This window comes from Prionailurus viverrinus, chromosome D1, assembly GCF_022837055.1.
Source record: "Prionailurus viverrinus isolate Anna chromosome D1, UM_Priviv_1.0, whole genome shotgun sequence".
NCBI classification, from domain to species: Eukaryota; Metazoa; Chordata; class Mammalia; order Carnivora; family Felidae; genus Prionailurus; species Prionailurus viverrinus.
In genome coordinates, this window is record NC_062570.1 from 60,960,961 (window position 1) to 60,984,365 (window position 23,405).

General features: G+C 39.9%; 2 protein-coding genes across 2 annotated transcripts in view; one reads left to right on the forward strand and one right to left on the reverse strand.

Moving 5' to 3' along the window:
• LOC125177121 (olfactory receptor 51H1-like) overlaps positions 1 to 23,405 on the forward strand; it is a 307,668-nt gene that overhangs the window by 180,772 nt on the left and 103,491 nt on the right. The window lies entirely within an intron of this gene.
• LOC125177123 (olfactory receptor 52R1-like) lies at positions 6,201 to 7,145 on the reverse strand. The gene has a single exon (XM_047879196.1). It carries the CDS (start codon positions 7,143 to 7,145, stop codon positions 6,201 to 6,203), a length of 945 nt encoding a protein of 314 aa, XP_047735152.1.

Here is a 23,405-nt window from a genome sequence, read left to right on the forward strand (position 1 = left end):
TCTTGGGCATAAAAGAAGGGTGCTATAAAAAACTCACCCACCAATCAGATAAATAACATTTTATGCAGTGTGTTAAGAAATAAAAATTGATGCAAAAATCTGTAATGAACAGAATATCAAAATTCTCATTAAAGACCAGAGCTGTGCCAAGCAACAGTGTCCTGTAGCAAAATGCAAACTATGCACCCCTATGTACATATTTTTATGTATTTTTGATACTTAATGTTTTCTTGCACATTAAAATATTTGAGACATTGAAAAGTAATTATATTAAATACCACGCCATTATTTTCAATTTAAGTATTTTATTAATACCAAAATAGAATAAATTAAAATTTATATTTCATCTAAAGTCAAATAAAAATTATTTAGTATCCTCATTTACTCACAAGAAAACTTCCAACATGGTAACTTTTTGAAATGACATAAGCAAAGAAGTACTTACATACTTAGTTACTTTATTTATTTATTTTTAAAGTTTAATTATTTATTTTGAGTGAGAGAGAGAGAGAGTGGGGTAGGGGTAGAGACAGAGGGAGAGAGAGAGAATACCAAGCAGGCTCCACACTGCCACTGCAGAGCCCAATGTGGGGCTTGAACTCATGAACAGTGAGATCATGTCCTGAGCTGAAACCAAGAGTAGACAGTCACTTAACCAACTGAGCCAGCCAGGCCCCAAGTACATATTTAAAATAGTAACAATAATTTATCTTCCATAAAAAGTACTAGTGCACATTTTTTTTTCCTTTTGCTCTAATACAGCTTGGCATGGCACTGTTTTTTATTTAAAATTTTGATATTTTATGAATCATGGAATACAAATTATTTTATTTTATTTATGTTTTTTAAACTTGATTTATTTATTTTGAGAGAGAGAGGGAGAGAGAGAGAGGGGAGGACAGAGAATCCCAAGAGGCTCTGTTCTGTCAGTGCAGAGACCACATGGGATTTGAACTCACAAACCATGAGATCATGACCTGAGCCAAAATCTTGAGTCTGTAGCTTACCAACTGAGCCATTCAGGCACCACTAGCCCACCCCCCAAATAATTTATTTTATAAAAATATTGCATTAAAAATTTTTAAACATAATTACTGAATTTCTTTTTAAGAGAGAGAGAGAGAGAGAGCACGCGCACAAGTCCCGGGGGAGACACACAGGAAGATGGAGAGAGAGGATCCCAAGCAGGCTCAATGTCCATCTAAGATTCTGATGTGGGGCTTGATCTCATGACCCTGAGATCATGACCTGAAATGAAATCGAGGTTGACACTTAACTGAGTTAACCACCCAGGCACCCCTAGTTACTGAATTATTGAATCCCTGTAATTTTACTCTCCTCAAAGTATTGTTGGCTATTAGCAATTGTCCTTGGTGTATCTCCATCTTAATGTGAATAAGGCCATGAGCACTTTCATGATTCTGAGTTTCAGGGGAAAGTTTGAACACTCATATGTGTTTCAAACTTCTAGAGAGTTTTTGCAGGATATTTTGTCCCTTCATTCATTCTCATTTCCATCTCCCTCCCTTTACTCTGCAAAGCCTAGAGAGGAAGAAAAGAGATAGTATTTCCTCTTTCAAATTTCTACTCCAGTTTCTCCACCTCTCTGCCTCCTTGGTTCTTCGTCACCTCTTCTCCTGCTCCTTTATTTGTATCTTTACCTGCTGTTCGTGGGAGGAAGATATGACTTTGCCCTCACAGGACTCTATCAGAGAGAAGAGAAGTGAGAACAAAGAAGACCAACTCCTTTCAAAAGCCTCTGAAATGAAAATAAAGGAAGAGAGGAGGGATTACTCACCAATTTTCATTGAGCCTTGGAGTCCAGATGAGAAGACTCAGGCCCCATGCTGGATGCCAAAATGAAGTGAGTTGGAGTGGGGTCTGAGAGTGAATGGTCAAGAAAGAATTCTTGAGATGTTTTTCGTGCAAAAGGGTGTTTTTATTATAGCCTGTTGACAGGACCCATGAGCAGAAAGAGCTGCTCCCCCCACCTGTGACCCTTCCAGGGTGGGTTATGTGTGACATTCCTCAGGACAGAGGAATTAAGACAGAAATGACTGTCTTAATAATTTACAAGGAAAAGAGAAATCTCCAGAACCCCATAGACTCAATTTCTTAGAGCCCTAACATCACCCTCTCCTCCATAATGATGTGGGGAACATAGGCAAGGAGAAAATGTAGACGAAATTAAATTTATTTATAACCTGCGGCCCTTTGACAAATACTTGAGATAGAGTATAACATTCCTCCAAAAAACTCCCAACTGTCTTGTCTTAATGTTAATGCCTTACAAGAGAGAAAAAATAACTTTAGCTCAACAATAGTAAGGCCTCCAGGATCTTATGAGTCCAAATTGGCACATGAAAGTCCTTTTGGAAGCCTTTCTTTTTCCTTAACTCCCTCAACTCCCAAACATAAAATCACAATCCCAGTGCAGCTCTTTCAGTCCATGGGTCCTATTCATGTGCTTGAAGAAAATCACCATTTTGCATAGAATTTACCCTATGACCCAACAATTGCACAAGTAGGCATTTATCCAGAGGCTACAAAAATACTGATTCGAAGGAGCACATGCACCCAATGTTTATAGCAGCTCTATCAACAATAGCCAAATTAGGGAAAGAACCCAAATGTCCATCCACTCATGAATGGAAAAAGAGATGTGGTATATATATTTAATGGAATAATATTTGGTGATTAAAAAGAATGAAATCTTGTCATTTGCAACAACGTGGATGGAAGTAATGTATTATGCTAAGCAAAAATAAGTCAATCAGAGAAAGACGAATATCATATGATTTCACTCATATGTGGAATTTAAGAAACAAAGCAGATGGACATAGGGGAAGGGAAGGAACAATAAGATAAAAACAGAGAGGGAGGCAAATTTCATAAGAGATTCTAAAATACAGAGAACAAACTGAGGGTTGCTGGAGGGGAGGTAGGTGGGGGGGATGGGCTAATGGGTGATGGGCATTAAGGAAGACACTTGTTGGGATGAGCACTGGGTGTTATACGTGAGTGGTGAATCACTGGGTTCTGCTCCTAAAACCAGTACTACACTGTATAGTAAGTAACTTGAACTTAAATAAATAATTTTTTAAAAACTCAATGTTTTGAACCAAAGACATCTCAAGAATTCTTTCCTGGCCTCCACTCCAGATCCCTGCTCACCCCATTCCCCCCCCCCCCCAACTCCAAAACCACATCAAGAGGACCTCTATTATGAAAGCTGTAAGGGCTAGGAAGAAATACATAGTTCATAGAGGTAGCCAGTGCAGGCCACATCAAAGAAGGGAGTTGTTTCACCACAACCATAGCATAGTTGATCTAGAACAGGAAGCAGATCCAGAATTGAGAATCCTCCCATCTTGGAAAGACACAGGAAGTGGGTTGGCGCCAGTCCCTGGTGGTGGCATCAGAGGATCACTGCTGATGGGGAAGGAAACTATCCTCTAAAGAGACTAAGCAAGTAATAAACATGCTGTTTTTGAGAAGGCTGGGAACTATGAGAGCTGAGTGACCAGAAAATTGTCTGAACAAGAAACACTAATTATATGTTATAAATACACATATTTTTCCTAAACTCAATTAAAGAAAAATTGAGTTATCCTGTTTCTCCTGATGGCTGTGTTTATAAATCACATGCCCAGATATAGAATGAATAATAAACACTTCAAATATTAAATCTCCAAATGGAAATGAATCACAGTAAATGCTATGTTAATCCCTGTCCTTTTCTGCTCATAAAAGTCAATTGCATCTAAAGAAAGATACTATGTTTTCATGATGCCTATGGGCATATCTGAATACTCTTCTGTTTTAGATATTTTCAAATTTAAGATAAATTTGAAAAATCAAAAAAATGGATAGAAGAAAGGAGGGTGTGACAGTTATGATTAATAATAAATATATATTTGGTCTTTGTTTACTTTTCTGGCAGAGAGCTCCTAAAACTCTTGGACTTTCCTAAGTGATAAGAGCCATTAAGGTGTCTTTTATTATGTCAATGACATGACATTCTGACCCCACACAAGGATAGGGCCCACTTGCCAGAGGAACCAGCCACGTGATTGGAGAGTGGGAACTTTCAGTTCCAATAGACCTCCAGGGAGGAGAGAGGGGCTGGAGTTTGAACCAATTGCCAATGGCCAATGATTGCATCAGTCAATCATGCCTATGTAATGGAGCCTCCATAAAAACCCAGAAGGACAAGGTTCTGAGAGCTTCAATGTTGGTGAATACTTGAAGAGTGGAGAGAATTGTGTGAGAAAAAGCCCACCGACCCAAACAAAGGAGGGATGTGGAGACTCAGAACACAGTGAAGCCAGGCTTTAATCAACATTCTTGCAAGAGCAGGTGTCTGATGGACAGGCACACTAGGGACAGTTATAGCAAACAATTTATTTCCTAGTGTGCAAGTCCCTCCCCTAGTTCCTCATTGGCTAAGTACTACAAAGGTTTCAGCCCTACCCAGGTGTTGCCTATGCCCATGTAAGGCAAAAACTAGTGTGATTGGAACAAATGTACATTCCCTGAAGTGAGGCAGAGACTTTTAGTCACTCCTCCTTGTGTTTTTTGGTGCATGCTCATTGCAAAGCCTACAAAAATAAGCCCTTGAAAAGGAGAGGGGAAGAAGAACCAGGAAGTAGAGTGTCCAAGAGTTTCAGACTCCACTGTGGAGGGAGTTTGAACATATTTCCAATAGGTTGTAAACCTACTGTTAACTATACAGCACAGTTTTTATTTGGTATTTCTGAAAATGAATCATCTCCCTTACTTCTCACAATAGTACCCCTGGCAAAGGCATATAGGTTCAGTGCCCTTTCCCCATCCTTTGCGCTATGCATCTTCTCCCTCTGGTTGCTCCTGAGTTATGTCCTTATAATACACTGGTAATCTAGTAAGTAATATGTTTCTCTGAGTGCTATGAGTTGCCCTAGCAAATTAATTGTGCACAAGACGCAGGCCAAGGGAAACTCTGATTTATACTCAGTAGGTTAGAAGCACAGGTAACAACTGTTGTTATGATTAGTGTGAGAGGTCAGGTGGGATGTGCAGTCTTGCAAGATTGAACCTTGAAGTTGCAGAATCTGATGCTGTCTCCTGAACTGAATAGTAGGATACCCAGTTGGTGTCCAGAGAATTGCTTGCTGGTGTGGAGCACCACCATACAAACTGTGATTTGGTCTCAGAATACTCATTTAGAGGGAGGGGGAGAGACAGAAAGTGAGACCTAATTTCATCAGGAGTTTGTCCATCTCTCTCCTTGTGTTGCCTGACGGACTGGGAGATCTCTGAGCTCTGAGGCCTCTAGAATCTTTTTCTATGCATATGTATTTCTATTTAGAATTGGCATCAGCCTATGGGAAATGTTATTTTTCTTTTTTCTTTAATATTCTATCTTGATCATTTTTTTTACATCTTTACATACTTTGTGCAAACACATTAATTAAATGATACATGATATTCAATTGCTCATTCTTCATCTGTGTCTTATGGATCAATATTTGAATGTTTTCTGTTTTTGTTTTTATAAATAATCTATACATGTCATTGTACTATTTTTTTCTCAAATTCTATTTTTATAGAGATATGAGATGGGGAAAGTATACCTACTCTTTATTTTAAATGTTTATTTTTGAGAGATAGAGAGAGAGGGAAAGGCAGAGAGAGAGGGAAACAGAGGATCCAAAGCAGGCTCTGTTCTGAGAGGAGTGACCCCATGTGGGCCTCGAATTCACCAGCTGTGAGATCATAACCTGAGCCAAAGTTGGACACTGAACTCAACTGGGCCACCAAGATGCTCCAAAGTACACATACTTGTTAACTGTTTTGGTGGAAATTTCTAATCTTTTTAACAAGGTATACCACCTTATACTTCTAGTGACACTGTCAAAGTAATTTTCACATTAGTCTGTGGCAAATGGCATTGTTTTCAAATCTTCACTAATTTGATAGGTCGACAAGTTCTTACTGGTTTCTTGTGCTGATGAACATTCATCATCTCATTATTTATGATCAGCAATCACATCTCTCAGAGAGCTCCTGTTCTGGGCATTCTGAAAATTGATTCTTTTCTTCTGGAGGTTTACTAACCTCTGTACTTATATGTGATGGCTTGGAAGACTTTCTTTTTGTGTTTATGTTCCCAGATCACAGTGGGTGATTGGCTTGATTGTGATGCTGTGATCCTTGACTCAGGGATCTTTTCCACAACAACTTTGAATAACCCTGTCCTTTATCTGCTTGGTTCTAACTCCATAGATGATGGGGTTGAGCATAGGAGGTACCAGGAGATAGAGATTAGCGAACATGATATGTACTGCTCCAGGCACATGATGTCCAAAGCGGTGGGTGAGGAATGTAAAGAGCGCTGGGATATAAAAAGCCAAGATGACACAGATATGGGACGCACATGTGCCAAAAGCCTTGACCTGGGATTGACCAGAAGGCAACCCCAGAACAGTTCTCAAAATCATCACATAGGATACACTGATGACAATCATATCAAAGCCAACCACAGAGAAGGCCACAAAGAGCCCATATGCACGATTTACTCTAGTATCTGCACACACCAGCTTTAGCACAGCCATGTGCTCACAGTATGACTGAGGAATGATCTGGTTGGGGCAGAAGGGCATCCTGGAGACCATAATGCAGAAGGGGCTCACCAACAGCAATGCTCTCATCATCACAGCTGCTCCCAATTTACCCACTACAGCTGGAGTCAGGACACTTGAGTGACGGAGTGGGAAGCAGATGGCCACATAACGGTCCAAGGCCATAGCCATGAGTACCCCAGACTCCACAGAGGAAAAGGCATGGATGAAGAACATCTGGATGAGGCAGGCATGGTATTGAGTCTCATGAGCATGAAACCAGAGTATAGCCAGCATTTTAGGTTGGGTGGAAGACGAGAGGACCAGGTCAGTGATAGCCAGCATGGCTAGAAAGAGGTACATGGGCTCATGCAGAGTGTGGTCAATTCGGATTATATGGAGGACAGTGGTATTGCCAATTATAGCCACAACATACATGGCACAGAGAGGAAAGGCAATCCAAAATTGGGAATTCTCGAGTCCTGGGATCCCAAGTAGGATAAAGTATTCAGGATGAGCAGAGCTGTTCCCTGAAGCCAGCATCACAGGACAGTTAAATTTTTCTCCCCTGAGAAGATAATGTATGATTATAATCAATAAATTAGTATTATTTTTAATCTTTCGTAGGGGCCACTGAATGATAGGACCATTGAGTTTAATGGTAAAATGGAATAATTTCAATTGTTTTAATAAATACATTTTTTCAACATAATGTGATGCTACTCTCTTCTTCATTCATGTTTATGTCATTCAAAATGGGGTCAGAACATGCTAGCTGCAAGTGTAATTTCTGTATAAGAATCAGTATTTTCCATGAAAGTCAAACCTGCTAAGGTAAAAGTATCTTAACAAATAATGGCACTGATAGTAATTTTTGCTCTTCTATTCTTTAGAATATTTTATTTGTTTAACCTCTCCCATAGGTTCTTTTCACCCTCTGTTTAAGCCACCGAGGCAACTTTTCAGGATAGGAAACCAATTTGGAAAACACTTTGTCTTAATGGCTCATAGCATTGTATATAGTGATGATGAGTTACCTTTGATTTAGGAGTTACCAGGAGTATTTGGGCTGGAGGATGACTGACTGACAGATTGTACACCTGCATTTAAACCTGTTGTCCACGGTGGATGTCTCCTCCTAGATTAGGGGCCAGCAAATGTTTTCTGTAAAAGGTCACATCACACATATTTTAGACTTTGTGGACCATATAGTTTTGTTGCAACTAGTCAGCTTAGCCATTGTAGCATGAATGCAACCATAGTCAGTATAGAAATGTGTGAATGTGGCTACATTCCAATACAAATTTATTTTCAAAATCAGGCTACTAGCTGGATTTGGTCTGCAGGTGATAGTTTGCTAATTCCATTTTATACGACAAATTTTCATGAGGTCAGCCCTGAATTGTGCACCATCCCTAGTACCTCTGTGCATGGCACAAAACAGGAGTTTAATTACCATTTTCAAAGCAAATAATGAATAAATATCATTGTTCAGGGGTAATTGCTTTTTTAACTGATTAGCCATATCTTACAATGTCCTGATAGAATCCTCTAAACATTACTTTGATGCCGTGCCACAGGACAGCTACATATATTTCTCATAGTAGAGTCTGACCTCCTGTCCATTGAAAGACGTGAATGTCATCTTCTGCTGATACTTGCATACATTGTTGATCTTGTCTGATCCCTCTGGAGACTATTACCTATCTGAGAGTCAATGACACAAAAGCTTACCTGGGTCTTACTCAACACCTTCCCACTATTTAATTTCACTTGACCTGAGACTTTCCTTGAATTTATTCATTCTTGCCTCCTCCATAACAGAAACACCAAGTTAAGAAGAGTATCTTTTCAAATCTCCCTTAACCAATCACCTATGGGGATTAACAGTTGTTTCAGTCTACAGATATAATAGTTTTATAAAAGGGTTTCTTTGAGATCCCAAATACACTTAATCTATTTCGGATTTTCCCTAGATTTATAACATTATGAGAGAAATGTGGCTCAGAGTTGGTAAATCTGGCTCTAAATTGGAAACTTTACTATCCTACCTAGATAATAGCTGTAGGTTTGCTGAAAAGAAATACTCCTCTCCGGGGCATAGTGAAAATTCAGAAGCATACACATTATCTGATGTGTAAGGCTCTTGTTTCATTCCCTTCTGCTGGCTTGGTCTTCCAGTTATGCATTCTGTTTGAATCAGAGTCTTCCTTTCTCCCTCCTTTCTCCCCCCTGTAAGTCACCCTCCATTTGTGAGGACAATGTCACTGAGGCTCATAGGCACCTGGAAAAGCACTTAGACCATGTTCGTTTCTGCATTAGGCACTGGTGAATAAACTGGCTAAACCTTCAATTTCTCAAACTGCATAACAATCTCTTTAATAATATGTGAGACATTGCTATTTTTGTAAATGTAACACTATTTCTTTTACATGTTATTGGTTTTAACTCCCACAAACTTCTGCCTGTCAGCCTTAACAGGGAAATTACCTGTTTGTTTTACATACTGTTTTTGGAGTAGTGACTCTTAGGGGGTGACCCAGTCTGAAGAGGGAAATGGGGCTCTTGACAGGCGCCTTTCTTATCTACACTTAACAATCCCATGAAATATGGTGTCATCACTACAAGAAATTCTTTTGTCTTTTTTTCCTCCTCAGATGTATGAACTCAACACATGAAGAATTAAGGCTACAAGTCATGTGGAGTAGACAGGGAGTTAACCAATCTTGGGTCATTTTTGTGCAGTGTGTGAGGTTTTCAATAGTAATTCTGAGGGGAGACACAGGTCATCAACTTGCTGCTGAGTTGGGGGAAAGAGATGTACATTCCCTAAAAAGTAGGAAAAAGAAGGGCAATATAATTTCCCTTCTTGCCCCAAATTCCTTCCCCCTTTCCCTGCTTATAAATATGTCCCTGTCCTTGCCTACCATATGCTAGACCTCATGTGAGCATAGTGCTTATTGGCAGAAGAAATTAAGCCATCTTTTTTTCTATGTTACAGCCAGGGTGATCACACATTGAACTTCAGATTCAATGTTTCTGTTCTCCAAAGTACAATATAATTTGTGAGAACTTGGCGTAACTTTTGTTTCAGGGAATATGGTTGCAAGAAAAATGTTCTCACACTGCTGGAGCTCAGTTTTCATCTGTGAGTATGGGTTTGAATCCAGTGCTGATACCACTACCTCTGTTGACTTCAATTACCCCACTCATTATGTAGAAATAGTTATGTTCATCAGTTTAATCGAGTTGCTCAAGTCTGAAAGGGTAAAGGATAAAATGGGCTGAGATCTTGCTAAGGAATCGCTTCAGAGAAATTTAGTCTGTTCTCTCACTTTGGGGTATCTAAAACTAAGGCATGTAGCAAGATTGCCGAAGTGGGGTAGGGTTCAGATCCTGCGTCCTTTGTGGAGGGATTGAGTGTGGAGGCAGGCTGCCTACTTGTCTAGAATTTCCCTGGAGGACACAGTGTGAGCAGCGAATTGTCTCCCCATCTCAGAAGGAAATTCACCAGTCATGGATCAGCTGGACCTGGAGCCCGCATAAGTCAGGTCATTCCGCACAGTGCATTGCCTTGCATTTCAGATTCTTAGAGACCCTGTGAGTCCTACTGTTCTCTGGGAAGGGCAGAGATGACTGGGGCACAGGGGACCACTCACCTTGAGCTCTGCTTTATCTCTGACCATAAGCAGCTCTAACTGGCTCCTGTGATTTAGCTTTTTACAGAGACTATGAGTTCGGACCTATTTAAAGACCTGTTTAAGTCTGGCCTTTCCCTTCGCCAGCATTAATTCTTTCCTTCCTCTTGGGCCCCACTGCCTCATACTCTGGCTTCCTCTGAGACTGGAGGGTAAGCTGGAAGCATTAACCCCTAACTTGCCTCTCTCCTCTGTATACACATAGCTGAAGCAGGGGATTTGAATGCATGTGCAAGAATGTGTGTTGTTGAGATTACAGGAGTGTGAGCTTATCTGTATGCATGCATTTTTTGTTAGTGAAACAAAATGTGGAATGTGGAATGCGAAAGTGTGTTGATATGTTTGTTGATGTGTATCTGAGAGATGTGTTAGTAAACACGTGTAAGGACTGGATTTGCATGTGAATGTGAGTATGTGTATAAGCTGTGTTTGTGTAGGTATAAATAATCATTTGCTGTTGGTATACATATTTAGTGGGATAGTGTGGCTCTGTGAGTACAAAGCCACTAAATACACATGTTTTGTGAAGGCATACACTGAGCTCCAAACCTGACCCTGTGATTACACATCACTGTGTGTCTATACGAGTGTGTATAGGCAATATTGTGGGTTTGATGAGGGTGTTGACAATCTGTTGGTGCTTCTGTGTGTCCCAAGGTACAATGGTCTAAGCCCTTTCACTTCTTATTAGGAGAGGGAAAACGAATTCCAGATGGAGGTCTTGCCATAGTTGTTCGTGGAAAGTTGTGAAGCTGGAAAGCCCTCCTAGCTCAGCCTGAACAGTTAAGTCTGTGCAGAGCTACCTGTCACTCCCTGTGTAAGCCTAGCTGGTATTCTCATATTTATTTTTCTCAGCATTCCTTGATATAGGATATGTCAAAGGAATATTTGACAAATAAATAACTAAAAACAGAAAGTAAGGATTTATTTACGCAGATGAAATCTGTCAGACTTCAGAAACCGTGCTTTGCAAAATCTAAAACCCAACATATAATTATAGGGAAACAAATCACACATAATATTACCACCATTATCAGGATTACAATAACCTGTTTATGGTGAATTGCCATCATTATGTTCACAAAGGTCATGTTTTAGTTTAAACTATCAGCAGAAGAAAAAATCTGGGATACAACTGGTTTTGTTAGGGAGTCCAGGTTTATAGGAAATATTCAAGGTTTTATTATTCTAGGGGGCAGGGGACATTGTAATTTTGGAGTTATCTCTGGTTGCAAATTAGTTTTCTTTGCTTCTTTTAGCTGTCATAGATTAAACACTTGGTGTAATGAAAGTAGAAGAAAGTGCCTTGTTGTTGATGATGTTGTTGTTGTTCTTTTCCTCTTCCTCCTCCTCCCTCCTCTTCCCCTTCTTCCTTCTTCTCTTCTTATTCTCCTCCTCCTCCTCTTCCGTCCTTCATCTCTCCCCCCCCCCCTTTTTCTTTTGTAATGAGAGGAGCTTTTCTCCTTCAATAAAATGTCACATCTAAGGGTAGGAACTGAGTTTCCTCATCTCATGAATCTTCCCAAGATTCTCAGTGCCATGGTGCTTCCAAGCAGACATGGTACCCAAGTTCTTATAGAAGTAACTCGTGAGGTCAGCCACACTGTTTTTCAAGTTTAGTTTGGTATTGCTTGCTGAAATCAATGTGTAGTAGGCAGGTCAGTATGTTCCTGATTTACTCTTGTAAAGTTCTTTTCATGGTTTGTGTGTTTCAAAAGTTGATGTTTCTGCAGGATCCATGGAGGACTTGTGAACCAGGCTCACACCGGTGCTCTAAATCTCAGTCTTTGGTAGAATGTACAGATTTGTGGGAAGTATTGAGAGCCTAGTTAGGGTGTTTTACCATGAACTTGTAGCCACACCAATCTTTAAGTTAGGTTTTGTGGGGTTATGATGGCAGAGTCAGAGAAAAACGTTTGGAAAGGAAGTTTTGATGGAAGAAGATGTTGTTGAGAATATTGACCTAAGAATCCTGGGACACTTCAGTGTAACTATGTCAAAAGATCCCCATCCAGAGCCTCATAGCTTTTTGATTCTCACTTGTGTTTTCCTCTGTCTCCATATAGATACTTAGTCAATATCGAATGGACATGTCCTGAACCTTGCCACAGCATATCAATCAATCTCTGAATCCTTGAGCATGTTATTCTAATGACACCATTGTATCTTTCTACTTTTTTTTTTACTCATTTTGTGTTTCCTTTTTAAAAATTTAATATATTTTTTAATGTTTATTTATTTTTGAGAGAGAGAGTGAGAGTGAGCGAGCATGAGTGGGGGAGGGGCAGAGAGAGAGAGAGAGAGAGAGAGAGAGAGAGAAATAGAATCCAAAGCAGGCTCCAGGCTCTGAGCTGTCAGCACAGGTCCTAACGGGGCTCAAACTCACGCACCATGAGATCATGACCTGAGCTGAAGTTGGATGCTTAACTGACTGAGCCATCCAGGTGCCCCTCATTTCTTGTTTTTCACATCATCAATTCCTTCAAAACTTATATATATATAACCAATATTTTCAGTACTCTTTTCAAGTTCTTGTCTATGAAATATAGTCCTCATAGTTCATCATTTCAACCATACTTGTGTGAATAACCTCAACACTATCTATCCATCACAGCTACTATTATGTCATTGTCTTCTGCTACCCCTGTACCACTGAGCAACTGCTAGAAGCAATAGCACCAATGATCAGATTGGGACCATTGCAAGTTCATGGCAACTGGCTTTACCTGGGCTCTCAAAGCAGCCCAAACTATTCTCACATTTCTCTCCCTTTAACTGTGCAGAGACATTGTGTTTGGAAGCTGTAATAACTGACCTCCTTGACTAAGTTTATTGTTCAGACTCTGTCCACTAATTACAATGAATATCTTTTGTTACTTTGTGCATCTCCTCAAGAGGCAGAACTTCCAACCATAATGTAGAAGATTAAACTGTCTGTTATCTGACCTCAGAAGGTGTATAACGATGGTTTTTTGTCCTCATTTCTTACTCTCCTGAAGAAAGTGCTCTCACTGCCAGTTGCTCCACCATGCAGGGTTCATTACCACATTCAGGAAGGAAATCAAATATGGTTAGAGGGGAAATAATCAGGGCTATGCTCTGCTTCCTCAAAGTTCAGGGAGAACCTTGCTGATGTTAACACTGTAGTGAAGGCCCTGGAGACCGAAAAAGACAAGAAAATGTATGTGCACTGCTTGGACAATTGTTGTGGGTTGAATTGTGTCCCCCCACCCCGATTTATATGTTGAATTTCTACTCCACTGTACCTCAGAATATGACTTTGTCATCAGAGTGTAGGTGGATAAAATGAGGTCATGTTGGAGTAGGGTGGACCCTAATCCAATGTGATTGCTGTCTTCATACAAGGGGAAATTTGGAAACACAGATGTATAGGTAGAGAGAAATTGCCATTTGGCCATGAAGGTAGTTATCAAGATGATGTGTCTATAAGCCAAAGTTTCCGGGAAAAAAGTTTCCACACTGACAGCATGGAGCCTCCTTGGTATTCTCTCTCTCCTCTTCCTGCCCCTCCAATGCTCTCTCTCCCTCTCTCTCTCAAAACAAATAGATAAGTTTAGAAAACAAAAGAAATAACATGGCTGGTAACTCTAGGGCTTCTAGAAAGTAGTGAATCCCAAACACTTCCGTGATGGTCCATACATAAAATATGCACATTCAGAACTGGAAATCAAAGACTGAGACTCCAGGTTTATCTGGGATGGGGATGAGGACAAGGCTCTGCTAAGTGAGACATCATACCTCCTTGGGCCTTTCTTCTTCTTCTGCTTTCTGAGCTCTAGCCTCAAAGATAGAGTAAGATTAGTTAGTGAGCTCAGGCATAACAGATGTAGCAGAGAATCAATAATAAATACATAATCAGGTCATCAGGGTATAAGTGGGTGAGGGTGATGACTGTAGATTGTAGCAGGTGCTGGAAGAGGTTGGAGGAGGGGATTTTAGGATGAACTATGAACTTGTTATGTTCATAACCCCAGCACTAAACACAGTACTGGCACATAGTAAGTGGTGAAGAAATGCTTGTTGACTTTGAGCATGAAATACATCATACTAATAACACTGTGTTTGGCTCCGTGCAGAGTAGACAATATTGATGATGCATTATTCTCCTCTTGAAGTTACTGTAGAACTGAGCTCAGACAGCAGATCTCAGCCCTGAATAATGTTTAAAAACCAGGAGAAGCTGACCTGCTTTTGTTAAGTTCTGACTGGCTTCTCTTAGCCATTAGGTCACCTTAGAGGTGTGTGCTGAAAGAAGAAAGGCACTGGGATGACTCTGCCCATGTACAAATGGGAAATCAAGTCTCTTGCTCAAAGTACTCACTTGATAGTTTTTGGAAATGAGTAAAGGTGCCTGGAGTTAGTTACAGATTTGATATCCTGGACCCACTGGTTCTTCAGGTTGTAATGAAGGCAATCTTCTATTTTCACTGATTCATGATACTTAAGGGTACTTCTAGTCATGATAGAGCTGCACAGTTTAAGTAAGTAGGTTCTCTACTGGAGCTGGAATTCAGTGTGCTTCATTTGATCGTTTCATACTAACTAGGTTCTCTGATTGCCATTTTCTCCTGTCTCTGTGGTAGTCCCATCCTCTCATAGAATAATATTTGGTGTAACATAATCACTTCATAGGTATTTCTTGAAGAGAAATGTAAAATGTTCCACATATTTTATATTTGTAAATAAAAAGAAGTGAGTGAGGGACAAATTGTTATTTATCTGTCAAAGGTATCTTATCAGGCAGATAACAACCTTCAAAGTTTCCATGGGAATAATGAAAGGAGGCCTTAGGACTGAAATGTCTTGTATCCCATTTTGGAGGAAGGAGGCAAAAATGGACCTGCCAATGCCATCTTGTGGCCAGGAGTGGAATTGTTGTGAGGATGGTAGCAGGCACATGTAAAAATTTAATCATTCGTTCATGTAAGTAGTTTTTTCTGGTGAGCTAGGTTTGGGATAGAATAGTGAACAAGTATGCTATACTTATGGAAGTTATATTCAATTCATACTAACTGATGGTGAATAAGTATTTGAATATTTACATATTCTGTTAAGATAAGGAGGAAATAAAATATTTATGTTGAAAGAAAATTACGGAAAAAGCTGTCACAGGGATGAGGGAAGATGGCGGCATAGGAGGACGCTGGGCTCACCGCGCGTCCTGCTGATCACTTAGATTCCACCTACACCTGCCTAAGTAACCCAGAAAACCGCCAGAGGATTAGCAGAACGGAGTCGCCGAGCCAAGCGCAGACGAGAGGCCCACGGAAGAGGGTAGGAAGGGCGGCCAGGCGTTGCGCGCTCCATGGACTGGCGGGAGGGAGCCGGGGCGGAGGGGCGGCTCACGGGCCAAGCAGAGCCCCCGAGTCTGGCTTGGAAAAGCGGAGGGGCCTGACGGACTGTGTTCTGACAGCAAGCGCGACTTAGCATCAGGGAGGTCATAAGTTAACAGCTCTGCTCGGAAAGCTGGAAGGCTGGAGGACAAAGAGAGGGAGAGCTGCTGAGCCCCCTGACGACAGAGCTCAGTTTGGTGGGGAACAAAGGCACTGGCCAGCGCCATCTCCCCCGCCCATCCCCCAGCCAAAATCCCAAAGAGAACCAGTTCCTGCCAGGGAGCAAACACCCAACTCTGCGCTTCTGCGGAGCCAAACCTCCGGCAGCGGATTTGACTCCCTCCCGCTGCCACAGGGCCCCTCCTGAAGTGGATCACCTAAGGAGAAGCGAGCTAAGCCTGCCCGTCCTGCCCCTGTGCACCTTGCCTACCCACCCCAGCTAATACGCCAGATCGCCAGCATCACAAGCCTGGCAGTGTGCAAGTAGCCCAGACGGGCCACGCCACCCCAGAGTGAATCCCACCTGTAGGAGAGGGGAAGAGAAGGCACACACCAGTCTGACTGTGGCCCCAGCTTTGGGCTGGGGGCAGACATCAGGTCTGACTGCGGCCCCGCCCACCAACTCCAGTTATACACCACAGCACAGGGGAAGTGCCCTGCAGGTCCTCACCACGCCAGGGACTATCCAAAATGACCAAGCGGAAGAATTCCCCTCAGAAGAATCTCCAGGAAATAACAACAGCTAATGAGCTGATCAAAAAGGATTTAAATAATATAACAGAAAGTGAATTTAGAATAATAGTCATAAAATTAATCGCTGGGCTTGAAAACAGTATACAGGACAGCAGAGAATCTCTTGCTACAGAGATCAAGGGACTAAGGAACAGTCACGAGGAGCTGAAAAACGCTTTAAACAAAATGCAAAACAAAATGGAAACCACCACAGCTCGGCTTGAAGAGGCAGAGGAGAGAATAGGTGAACTAGAAGATAAAGTTATGGAAAAAGAGGAAGCTGAGAAAAAGAGAGATAAAAAAATCCAGGAGTATGAGGGGAAAATTAGAGAACTAAGTGATACACTAAAAAGAAATAATATACGCATAATTGGTATCCCAGAGGAGGAAGAGAGAGGGAAAGGTGCTGAAGGGGTACTTGAAGTAATCATAGCTGAGAACTTCCCTGAACTGGGGAAGGAAAAAGGCATTGAAATCCAAGAGGCACAGATAACTCCCTTCAGACGTAACTTGAATCGATCTTCTGCACGACATGTCATAGTGAAACTCGCAAAATACAAGGATAAAGAGAAAATTCTGAAAGCAGCAAGGGGTAAACATGCCCTCACATATAAAGGGAGACCTATAAGACTCATGACTGATCTCTCTTTTGAAACTTGGCAGGCCAGAAAGAATTGGCACAAGATTTTCAGTGTGCTAGACAGAAAAAATATGCAGCCGAGAATCCTTTATCCAGCAAGTCTGTCATTTAGAATAGAAGGAGAGATAAAGGTCTTCCCAAACAAACAAAAACTGAAGGAATTTGTCACCACTAAACCAGCCCTACAAGAGATCCTAATGAGGACCCTGTGAGACAAAGTACCAGAGACATCACTACAAGCATAAAACATACAGACATCACAATGACTCTAAACCCATATCTTTCTATAATAACACTGAATGTAAATGGATTAAATGCGCCAACCAAAAGACATAGGGTATCAGAATGGATAAAAAAACAAGACCCATCTATTTGCTGTCTACAAGAGACTCATTTTAGACCTGAGGACACCTTTAGATTGCGAGTGAGGGGATGGAGAACTATTTATCATGCTACTGGAAGCCAAAAGAAAGCTGGAGTAGCCATACTTATATCAGACAAACTAGACTTTAAATTAAAGGCTGTAACAAGAGATGAAGAAGGACATTATATAATAGTTACAGGGTCTATCCATCAGGAAGAGCTAACAATTATAAATGTCTATGCGCCGAATACCGGAGCCCCCAAATATATAAAACAACTACTCATAAACATAAGCAACCTAATTGATAAGAATGTGGTAATTGTAGGGGACTTTAACACCCCACTTACAGAAATGGATAGATCATCTAGACACATGGTCAATAAAGAAACAAGGGCCCTGAATGAGACATTGGATCAGATGGACTTGACAGATATATTTAGAACTCTGCATCCCAAAGCAACAGAATATACTTTCTTCTCGAGTGCACATGGAACATTCTCCAAGATAGATCATATACTGGGTCACAAAACAGCCCTTATTAAGTATACAAGAATTGAAATAATACCATGCATACTTTCAGACCACAATGCCATGAAGCTTGAAATCAACCACAGGAAAAAGTCTGGAAATCCTCCAAAAGCATGGAGGTTAAAGAACACCCTACTAACGAATGAGTGGGTCAACCAGGCAATTAGAGAAGAAATTAAAAAATATATGGAAACAAACGAAAATGAAAATACAACAATCCAAACGCTTTGGGACGCAGCGAAGGCAGTCCTGAGAGGAAAATACATTGGAATCCAGGCCTATCTCAAGAAAGAAGAAAAATCCCAAATACAAAATCTAACATCACACCTAAAGGAAATTGAAGCAGAACAGCAAAGGCAGCCTAAACCCAGCAGAAGAAGAGAAATAATAAAGATCAGAGCAGAAATAAACAATATAGAATCTAAAAAAAACTGTAGAGAAGATCAACAAAACCAAGAGTTGGTTTTTTGAAAAAATAAACAAAATTGACAAACCTCTAGCCAGGCTTCTCAAAAAGAAAAGGGAGATGACCCAAATAGATAAAATCATGAATGAAAATGGAATTATTACAACCAATCCCTCAGAGATACAAACAATTATCAGGGAATACTATGAAAAATTATATGCCAACAAATTGGACAACCTGGAAGAAATGGACAAATTCCTGAACACCCACACTCTTCCAAAACTCAATCAGGAGGAAATAGAAAGCTTGAACAGACCCATAACCAGCGAAGAAATTGAATCGGTTATCAAAAACCTCCCAACAAATAAGAGTCCAGGACCAGATGGCTTCCCAGGGGAGTTCTACCAGACATTTAAAGCAGAGATAATACCTATCCTTCTCAAGCTATTCCAAGAAATAGAAAGGGAAGGAAAACTTCCAGACTCATTCTATGAAGCCAGTATTACTTTGATTCCTAAACCAGACAGAGACCCAGTAAAAAAAGAGAACTACAGGCCAATATCCCTGATGAATATGGATGCAAAAATTCTCAATAAGATACTAGCAAATCGAATTCAACGGCATATAAAAAGAATTATTCACCATGATCAAGTGGAATTCATTCCTGGGATGCAGGGCTGGTTCAACATTTGCAAATCAATCAACGTGATACATCACATTAACAAAAAAAAAAAGAGAAGAACCATATGATCCTGTCAATCAATGCAGAAAAGGCCTTTGACAAAATCCAGCACCCTTTCTTAATAAAAACCCTTGAGAAAGTCGGGATAGAAGGAACATACTTAAAGATCATAAAAGCCATTTATGAAAAGTCCACAGCCAACATCATCCTCAATGGGGAAAAACTGAGAGCTTTTTCCCTGAGATCAGGAACACGACAGGGATGCCCACTCTCACCACTGTTGTTTAACATAGTGCTGGAAGTTCTAGCATCAGCAATCAGACAACAAAAGGAAATCAAAGGCATTAAAATTGGCAAAGATGAAGTCAAGCTTTCGCTTTTTGCAGATGACATGATATTATACATGGAAAATCCGATAGACTCCACCAAAAGTCTGCTAAAATTGATATATGAATTCAGCAAAGTTGCAGGATACAAAATCAATGTACAGAAATCAGTTTCATTCTTATACACTAACAATGAAGCAACAGAAAGACAAAGAAAGAAACTGATCCCATTCACAATTGCACCAAGAAGCATAAAATACCTAGGAATAAATCTAACCAAAGATTTAAAGGATCTGTATTGTGAAAACTATAGAAAGCTTATGAAGGAAATTGAAGAAGATTTAAAGAAATGGAAAGACATTCCCTGCTCATGGATTGGAAGAATAAATATTGTCAAAATGTCAATACTACCCAAAGCTATCTACACATTCAATGCAATCCCAATCAAAATTGCACCAGCATTCTTCTCGAAACTAGAACAAGCAATCCTAAAATTCATATGGAACCACAAAAGGCCCCGAATAGCCAAAGGAATTTTGAAGAAGAAGACCAAAGCAGGAGGCATCACAATCCCAGACTTTAGCCTCTGCTACAAAGCTGTCATCATCAAGACAGCATGGTATTGGCACAAAAACAGACACATAGACCAATGGATTAGAATAGAAACCCCAGAACTAGACCCACAAACATATGGCCAACTCATCTTTGACAAAGCAGGAAAGAACATCCAATGGAAAAAAGACAGCCTCTTTAACAAATGGTGCTGGGAGAACTGACAGCAACATGCAGAAGAATGAAACTAGACCACTTTCTCACACCATTCACAAAAATAAACTCAAAATGGATAAAGGACCTAAATGTGAGACAGGAAACCATCAAAACCTTAGAGGAGAAAGCAGGAAAAGACCTCTCTGACCTCAGCCGTAGCAATCTCTTACTTGACACATCCCCAAAGGCAAGGGAATTAAAAGCAAAAGTGAATTACTGGGACCTTATGAAGATAAAAAGCTTCTGCACAGCAAAGGAAACAACCAACAAAACTAAAAGGCAACCAACGGAATGGGAAAAAGATATTTGCAAATGACATATCGGACAAAGGGCTAGTATCCAAAATCTATAAAGAGCTCACCAAACTCCACACCCGAAAAACAAATAACCCAGTGAAGAACTGGGCAGAAAACATGAATAGACACTTCTCTAAAGAAGACATCCGGATGGCCAACAGGCACATGAAAAGATGTTCAGCGTCGCTCCTTATCAGGGAAATACAAATCAAAACCACACTCAGGTATCACCTCACGCCAGTCAGAGTGGCCAAAATGAACAACACAGGAGACTATAGATGCTGGAGAGGATGTGGAGAAACGGGAACCCTCTTGCACTGTTGGTGGGAATGCAAATTGGTGCAGCCGCTCTGGAAAGCAGTGTGGAGGTTCCTCAGAAAATTAAAAATAGACCTACCCTATGACCCAGCAATAGCACTGCTAGGAATTTACCCAAGGGATACAGGAGTACTGATGCATAGGGGCACTTGTACCCCAATGTTCATAGCAGCACTCTCAACAATAGCCAAATTATGGAAAGAGCCTAAATGTCCATCAACTGATGAATGGATAAAGAAATTGTGGTTTATATACACAATGGAATACTACGTGGCAATGAGGAAAAATGAAATATGGCCTTTTGTAACAACGTGGATGGAACAGGAGAGTGTGATGCTAAGTGAAATAAGCCATACAGAGAAAGACAGATACCATATGCTTTCACTCTTTGTGGATCCTGAGAAACTTAACAGGAACCCATGGGGGAGGGGGAGGAAAAAAGAAAAAAAAAAAGAGGTTAGAGTGGGAGAGAGCCAAAGCATAAGAGACTGTTAAAAACTGAGAACAAACTGAGGGTTGATGGGGGGTGGGAGGGAGGAGAGGGTGGGTGATGGGTATTGAGGAGGGCACCTTTTGGGATGAGCACTGGGTGTTGTATGGAAACCAATTTGACAATAAATTTCGTATATTAAAAAAAAAGAAAATTACGGTGGGGGCAAGAATTAGTTGACATATATGAGTTAAGCACACTTCAGAGATAAGGTTGTATTAGTTGATATCTAAAGGATGTTGAGAGGAAGATAGAATATTCTAGAAAATAACAACTGGGGGACCTGGAGTGATTTAGAGCAAAACCCTAACACAGATAAGAAGAGAATATGTTTGGAAGAAGAATAGAAGGGCTGTAGTAAAGGAAAATGGTGACAACTGGTATGTTGGAAAAATAGAATATACTGCTCAGAAATAATAGTAAAGAACTACTTATCATACATACAACAGTATGGCCGAATCTGAAAACCTCTATACTGAGTGAAAGACACCAGAATTAAAAGAATATATTACTTGTTCTTAGATTCATGAAAGTTTTAGCGAGAGAAAATAAGTATATATTGAAAGAAATCAGATCAGGCTTTGCCTGGTTTGGGTACAGAGGTGGCGACTGGCTCCAGAGAGGCAAGAGAAACTTTTCCAAAGTGTTGAAAATGTTCTATGTCTTAACTGGGGTGGGAGCTACAGAGGCATTTATATGTGTTAGAACTCTTCAAACTGTTCATTAAAATACTTACATTTTATTGTCACAAGTTATACAGAAATAAAGTTGATTTTAAAAAGAGGAAGAGGGGCTCACAATCACTAACTGATTTGCTGATAATAGTATAACAGTCCCTTGATAACTCTAAAATTTGGGGATCATGAAAATGCTCCTTCAGAATACCTATTCATTTTTGGGGACACGTTTAGTCTCCAATAGTGTTTCTTCTGGGAGAAGCAAACATGTTCCTGATTCTTCTTAAAGTACCTTCAACTGATGCTGGTTTTAGTAACACAAAAGCCTCAGTGCCTAGAACCTTTTCAGTATTGGCTTTAACAGGAGAATGGTGCAGGATGATAAAAAGACCAACTCAATAATTGTGGTGGGTGATTGTACCTTGTTTGTGGTGATGGTATTATGTCTGTAGCATATGTTCAAACCATCAAAATATATACATTAAATAAGTACAACTTTTTGTAGAAGTATAACTCATAAAGAAAAAATGAAAGTAAAAAATACAGTTTCTAATAATAGCTTGAAATTTTAATATAAAAGGAAATTAAATATTAACAAATACTAAAACTTCTAGTGATTTTCTCACTACCTTTAACCATACAGTATAGTTATCTTCAGAAGGGAAATTCTCCTTCTTTCTTTTCCCACACTCTGTCATTCTGAAATCCATTGAATCAGGGATTTAGGAAATTTTGGAAGGAGAATCCGATGCTCAGCATACCTAATCCTCATTCTTACCAGTCTCAAAAGGTTGTGATTCTGGTTTAATTTCACATCTGGAGTTTAAAGATTTTCTGGAAGTATTCTAGAGTCCTTCATCTTCTCAGATTGCCCACTGCCTTCCCCTAGGCTTAGGCACTGAAATAACCTCTTTGTACACTTTTGTTGTTTCAATTACATTTGCTCATACTAAAATAAAGCTTCCTCAATCAAGGAAAATTTTAAAGAATACATAAAAATGAAGAAATAAAATTAAGAAACCACAAATATCACTCCACTGAGTTGCTATTATTAGATTTTGGATGTATTTCCAGAATATTTTTCTATGCCTTCTATTTCTTTTTGAATTGGCCATAGCCTTATGGGCAAATGTTTTTTTCTTTTTTCTTTAATGTTCTATCTTGGTCATTTTACATACCTTTCCATACTCTTTGCAAATACATTAGTTAAATGTTACAAGATATTCAATTGTTTATTCTTCATCTGGGTCTTATAGGTTATTATTAGAATGTTTTCCAGTTTTTGTTTTTATAAATAATGAATCTGTATGTGCCTTTGAATTTTTTTTTCAAATTCTATTTTTATAAAGAGATCCCAAGATGGGGAATACATGTGTTTTCTAATTGTTCTGGTAGAAATTTCAAGTGTCCTTTTTAACAAGGTTTACCAACTTGTACTTCTAGTGATAGTGTAAAAATAATTTTCACCTTGGTGGTCTGTGGAAATGGCATTCTTTCTTTCTTTCTTTATTTTTTCTATATATG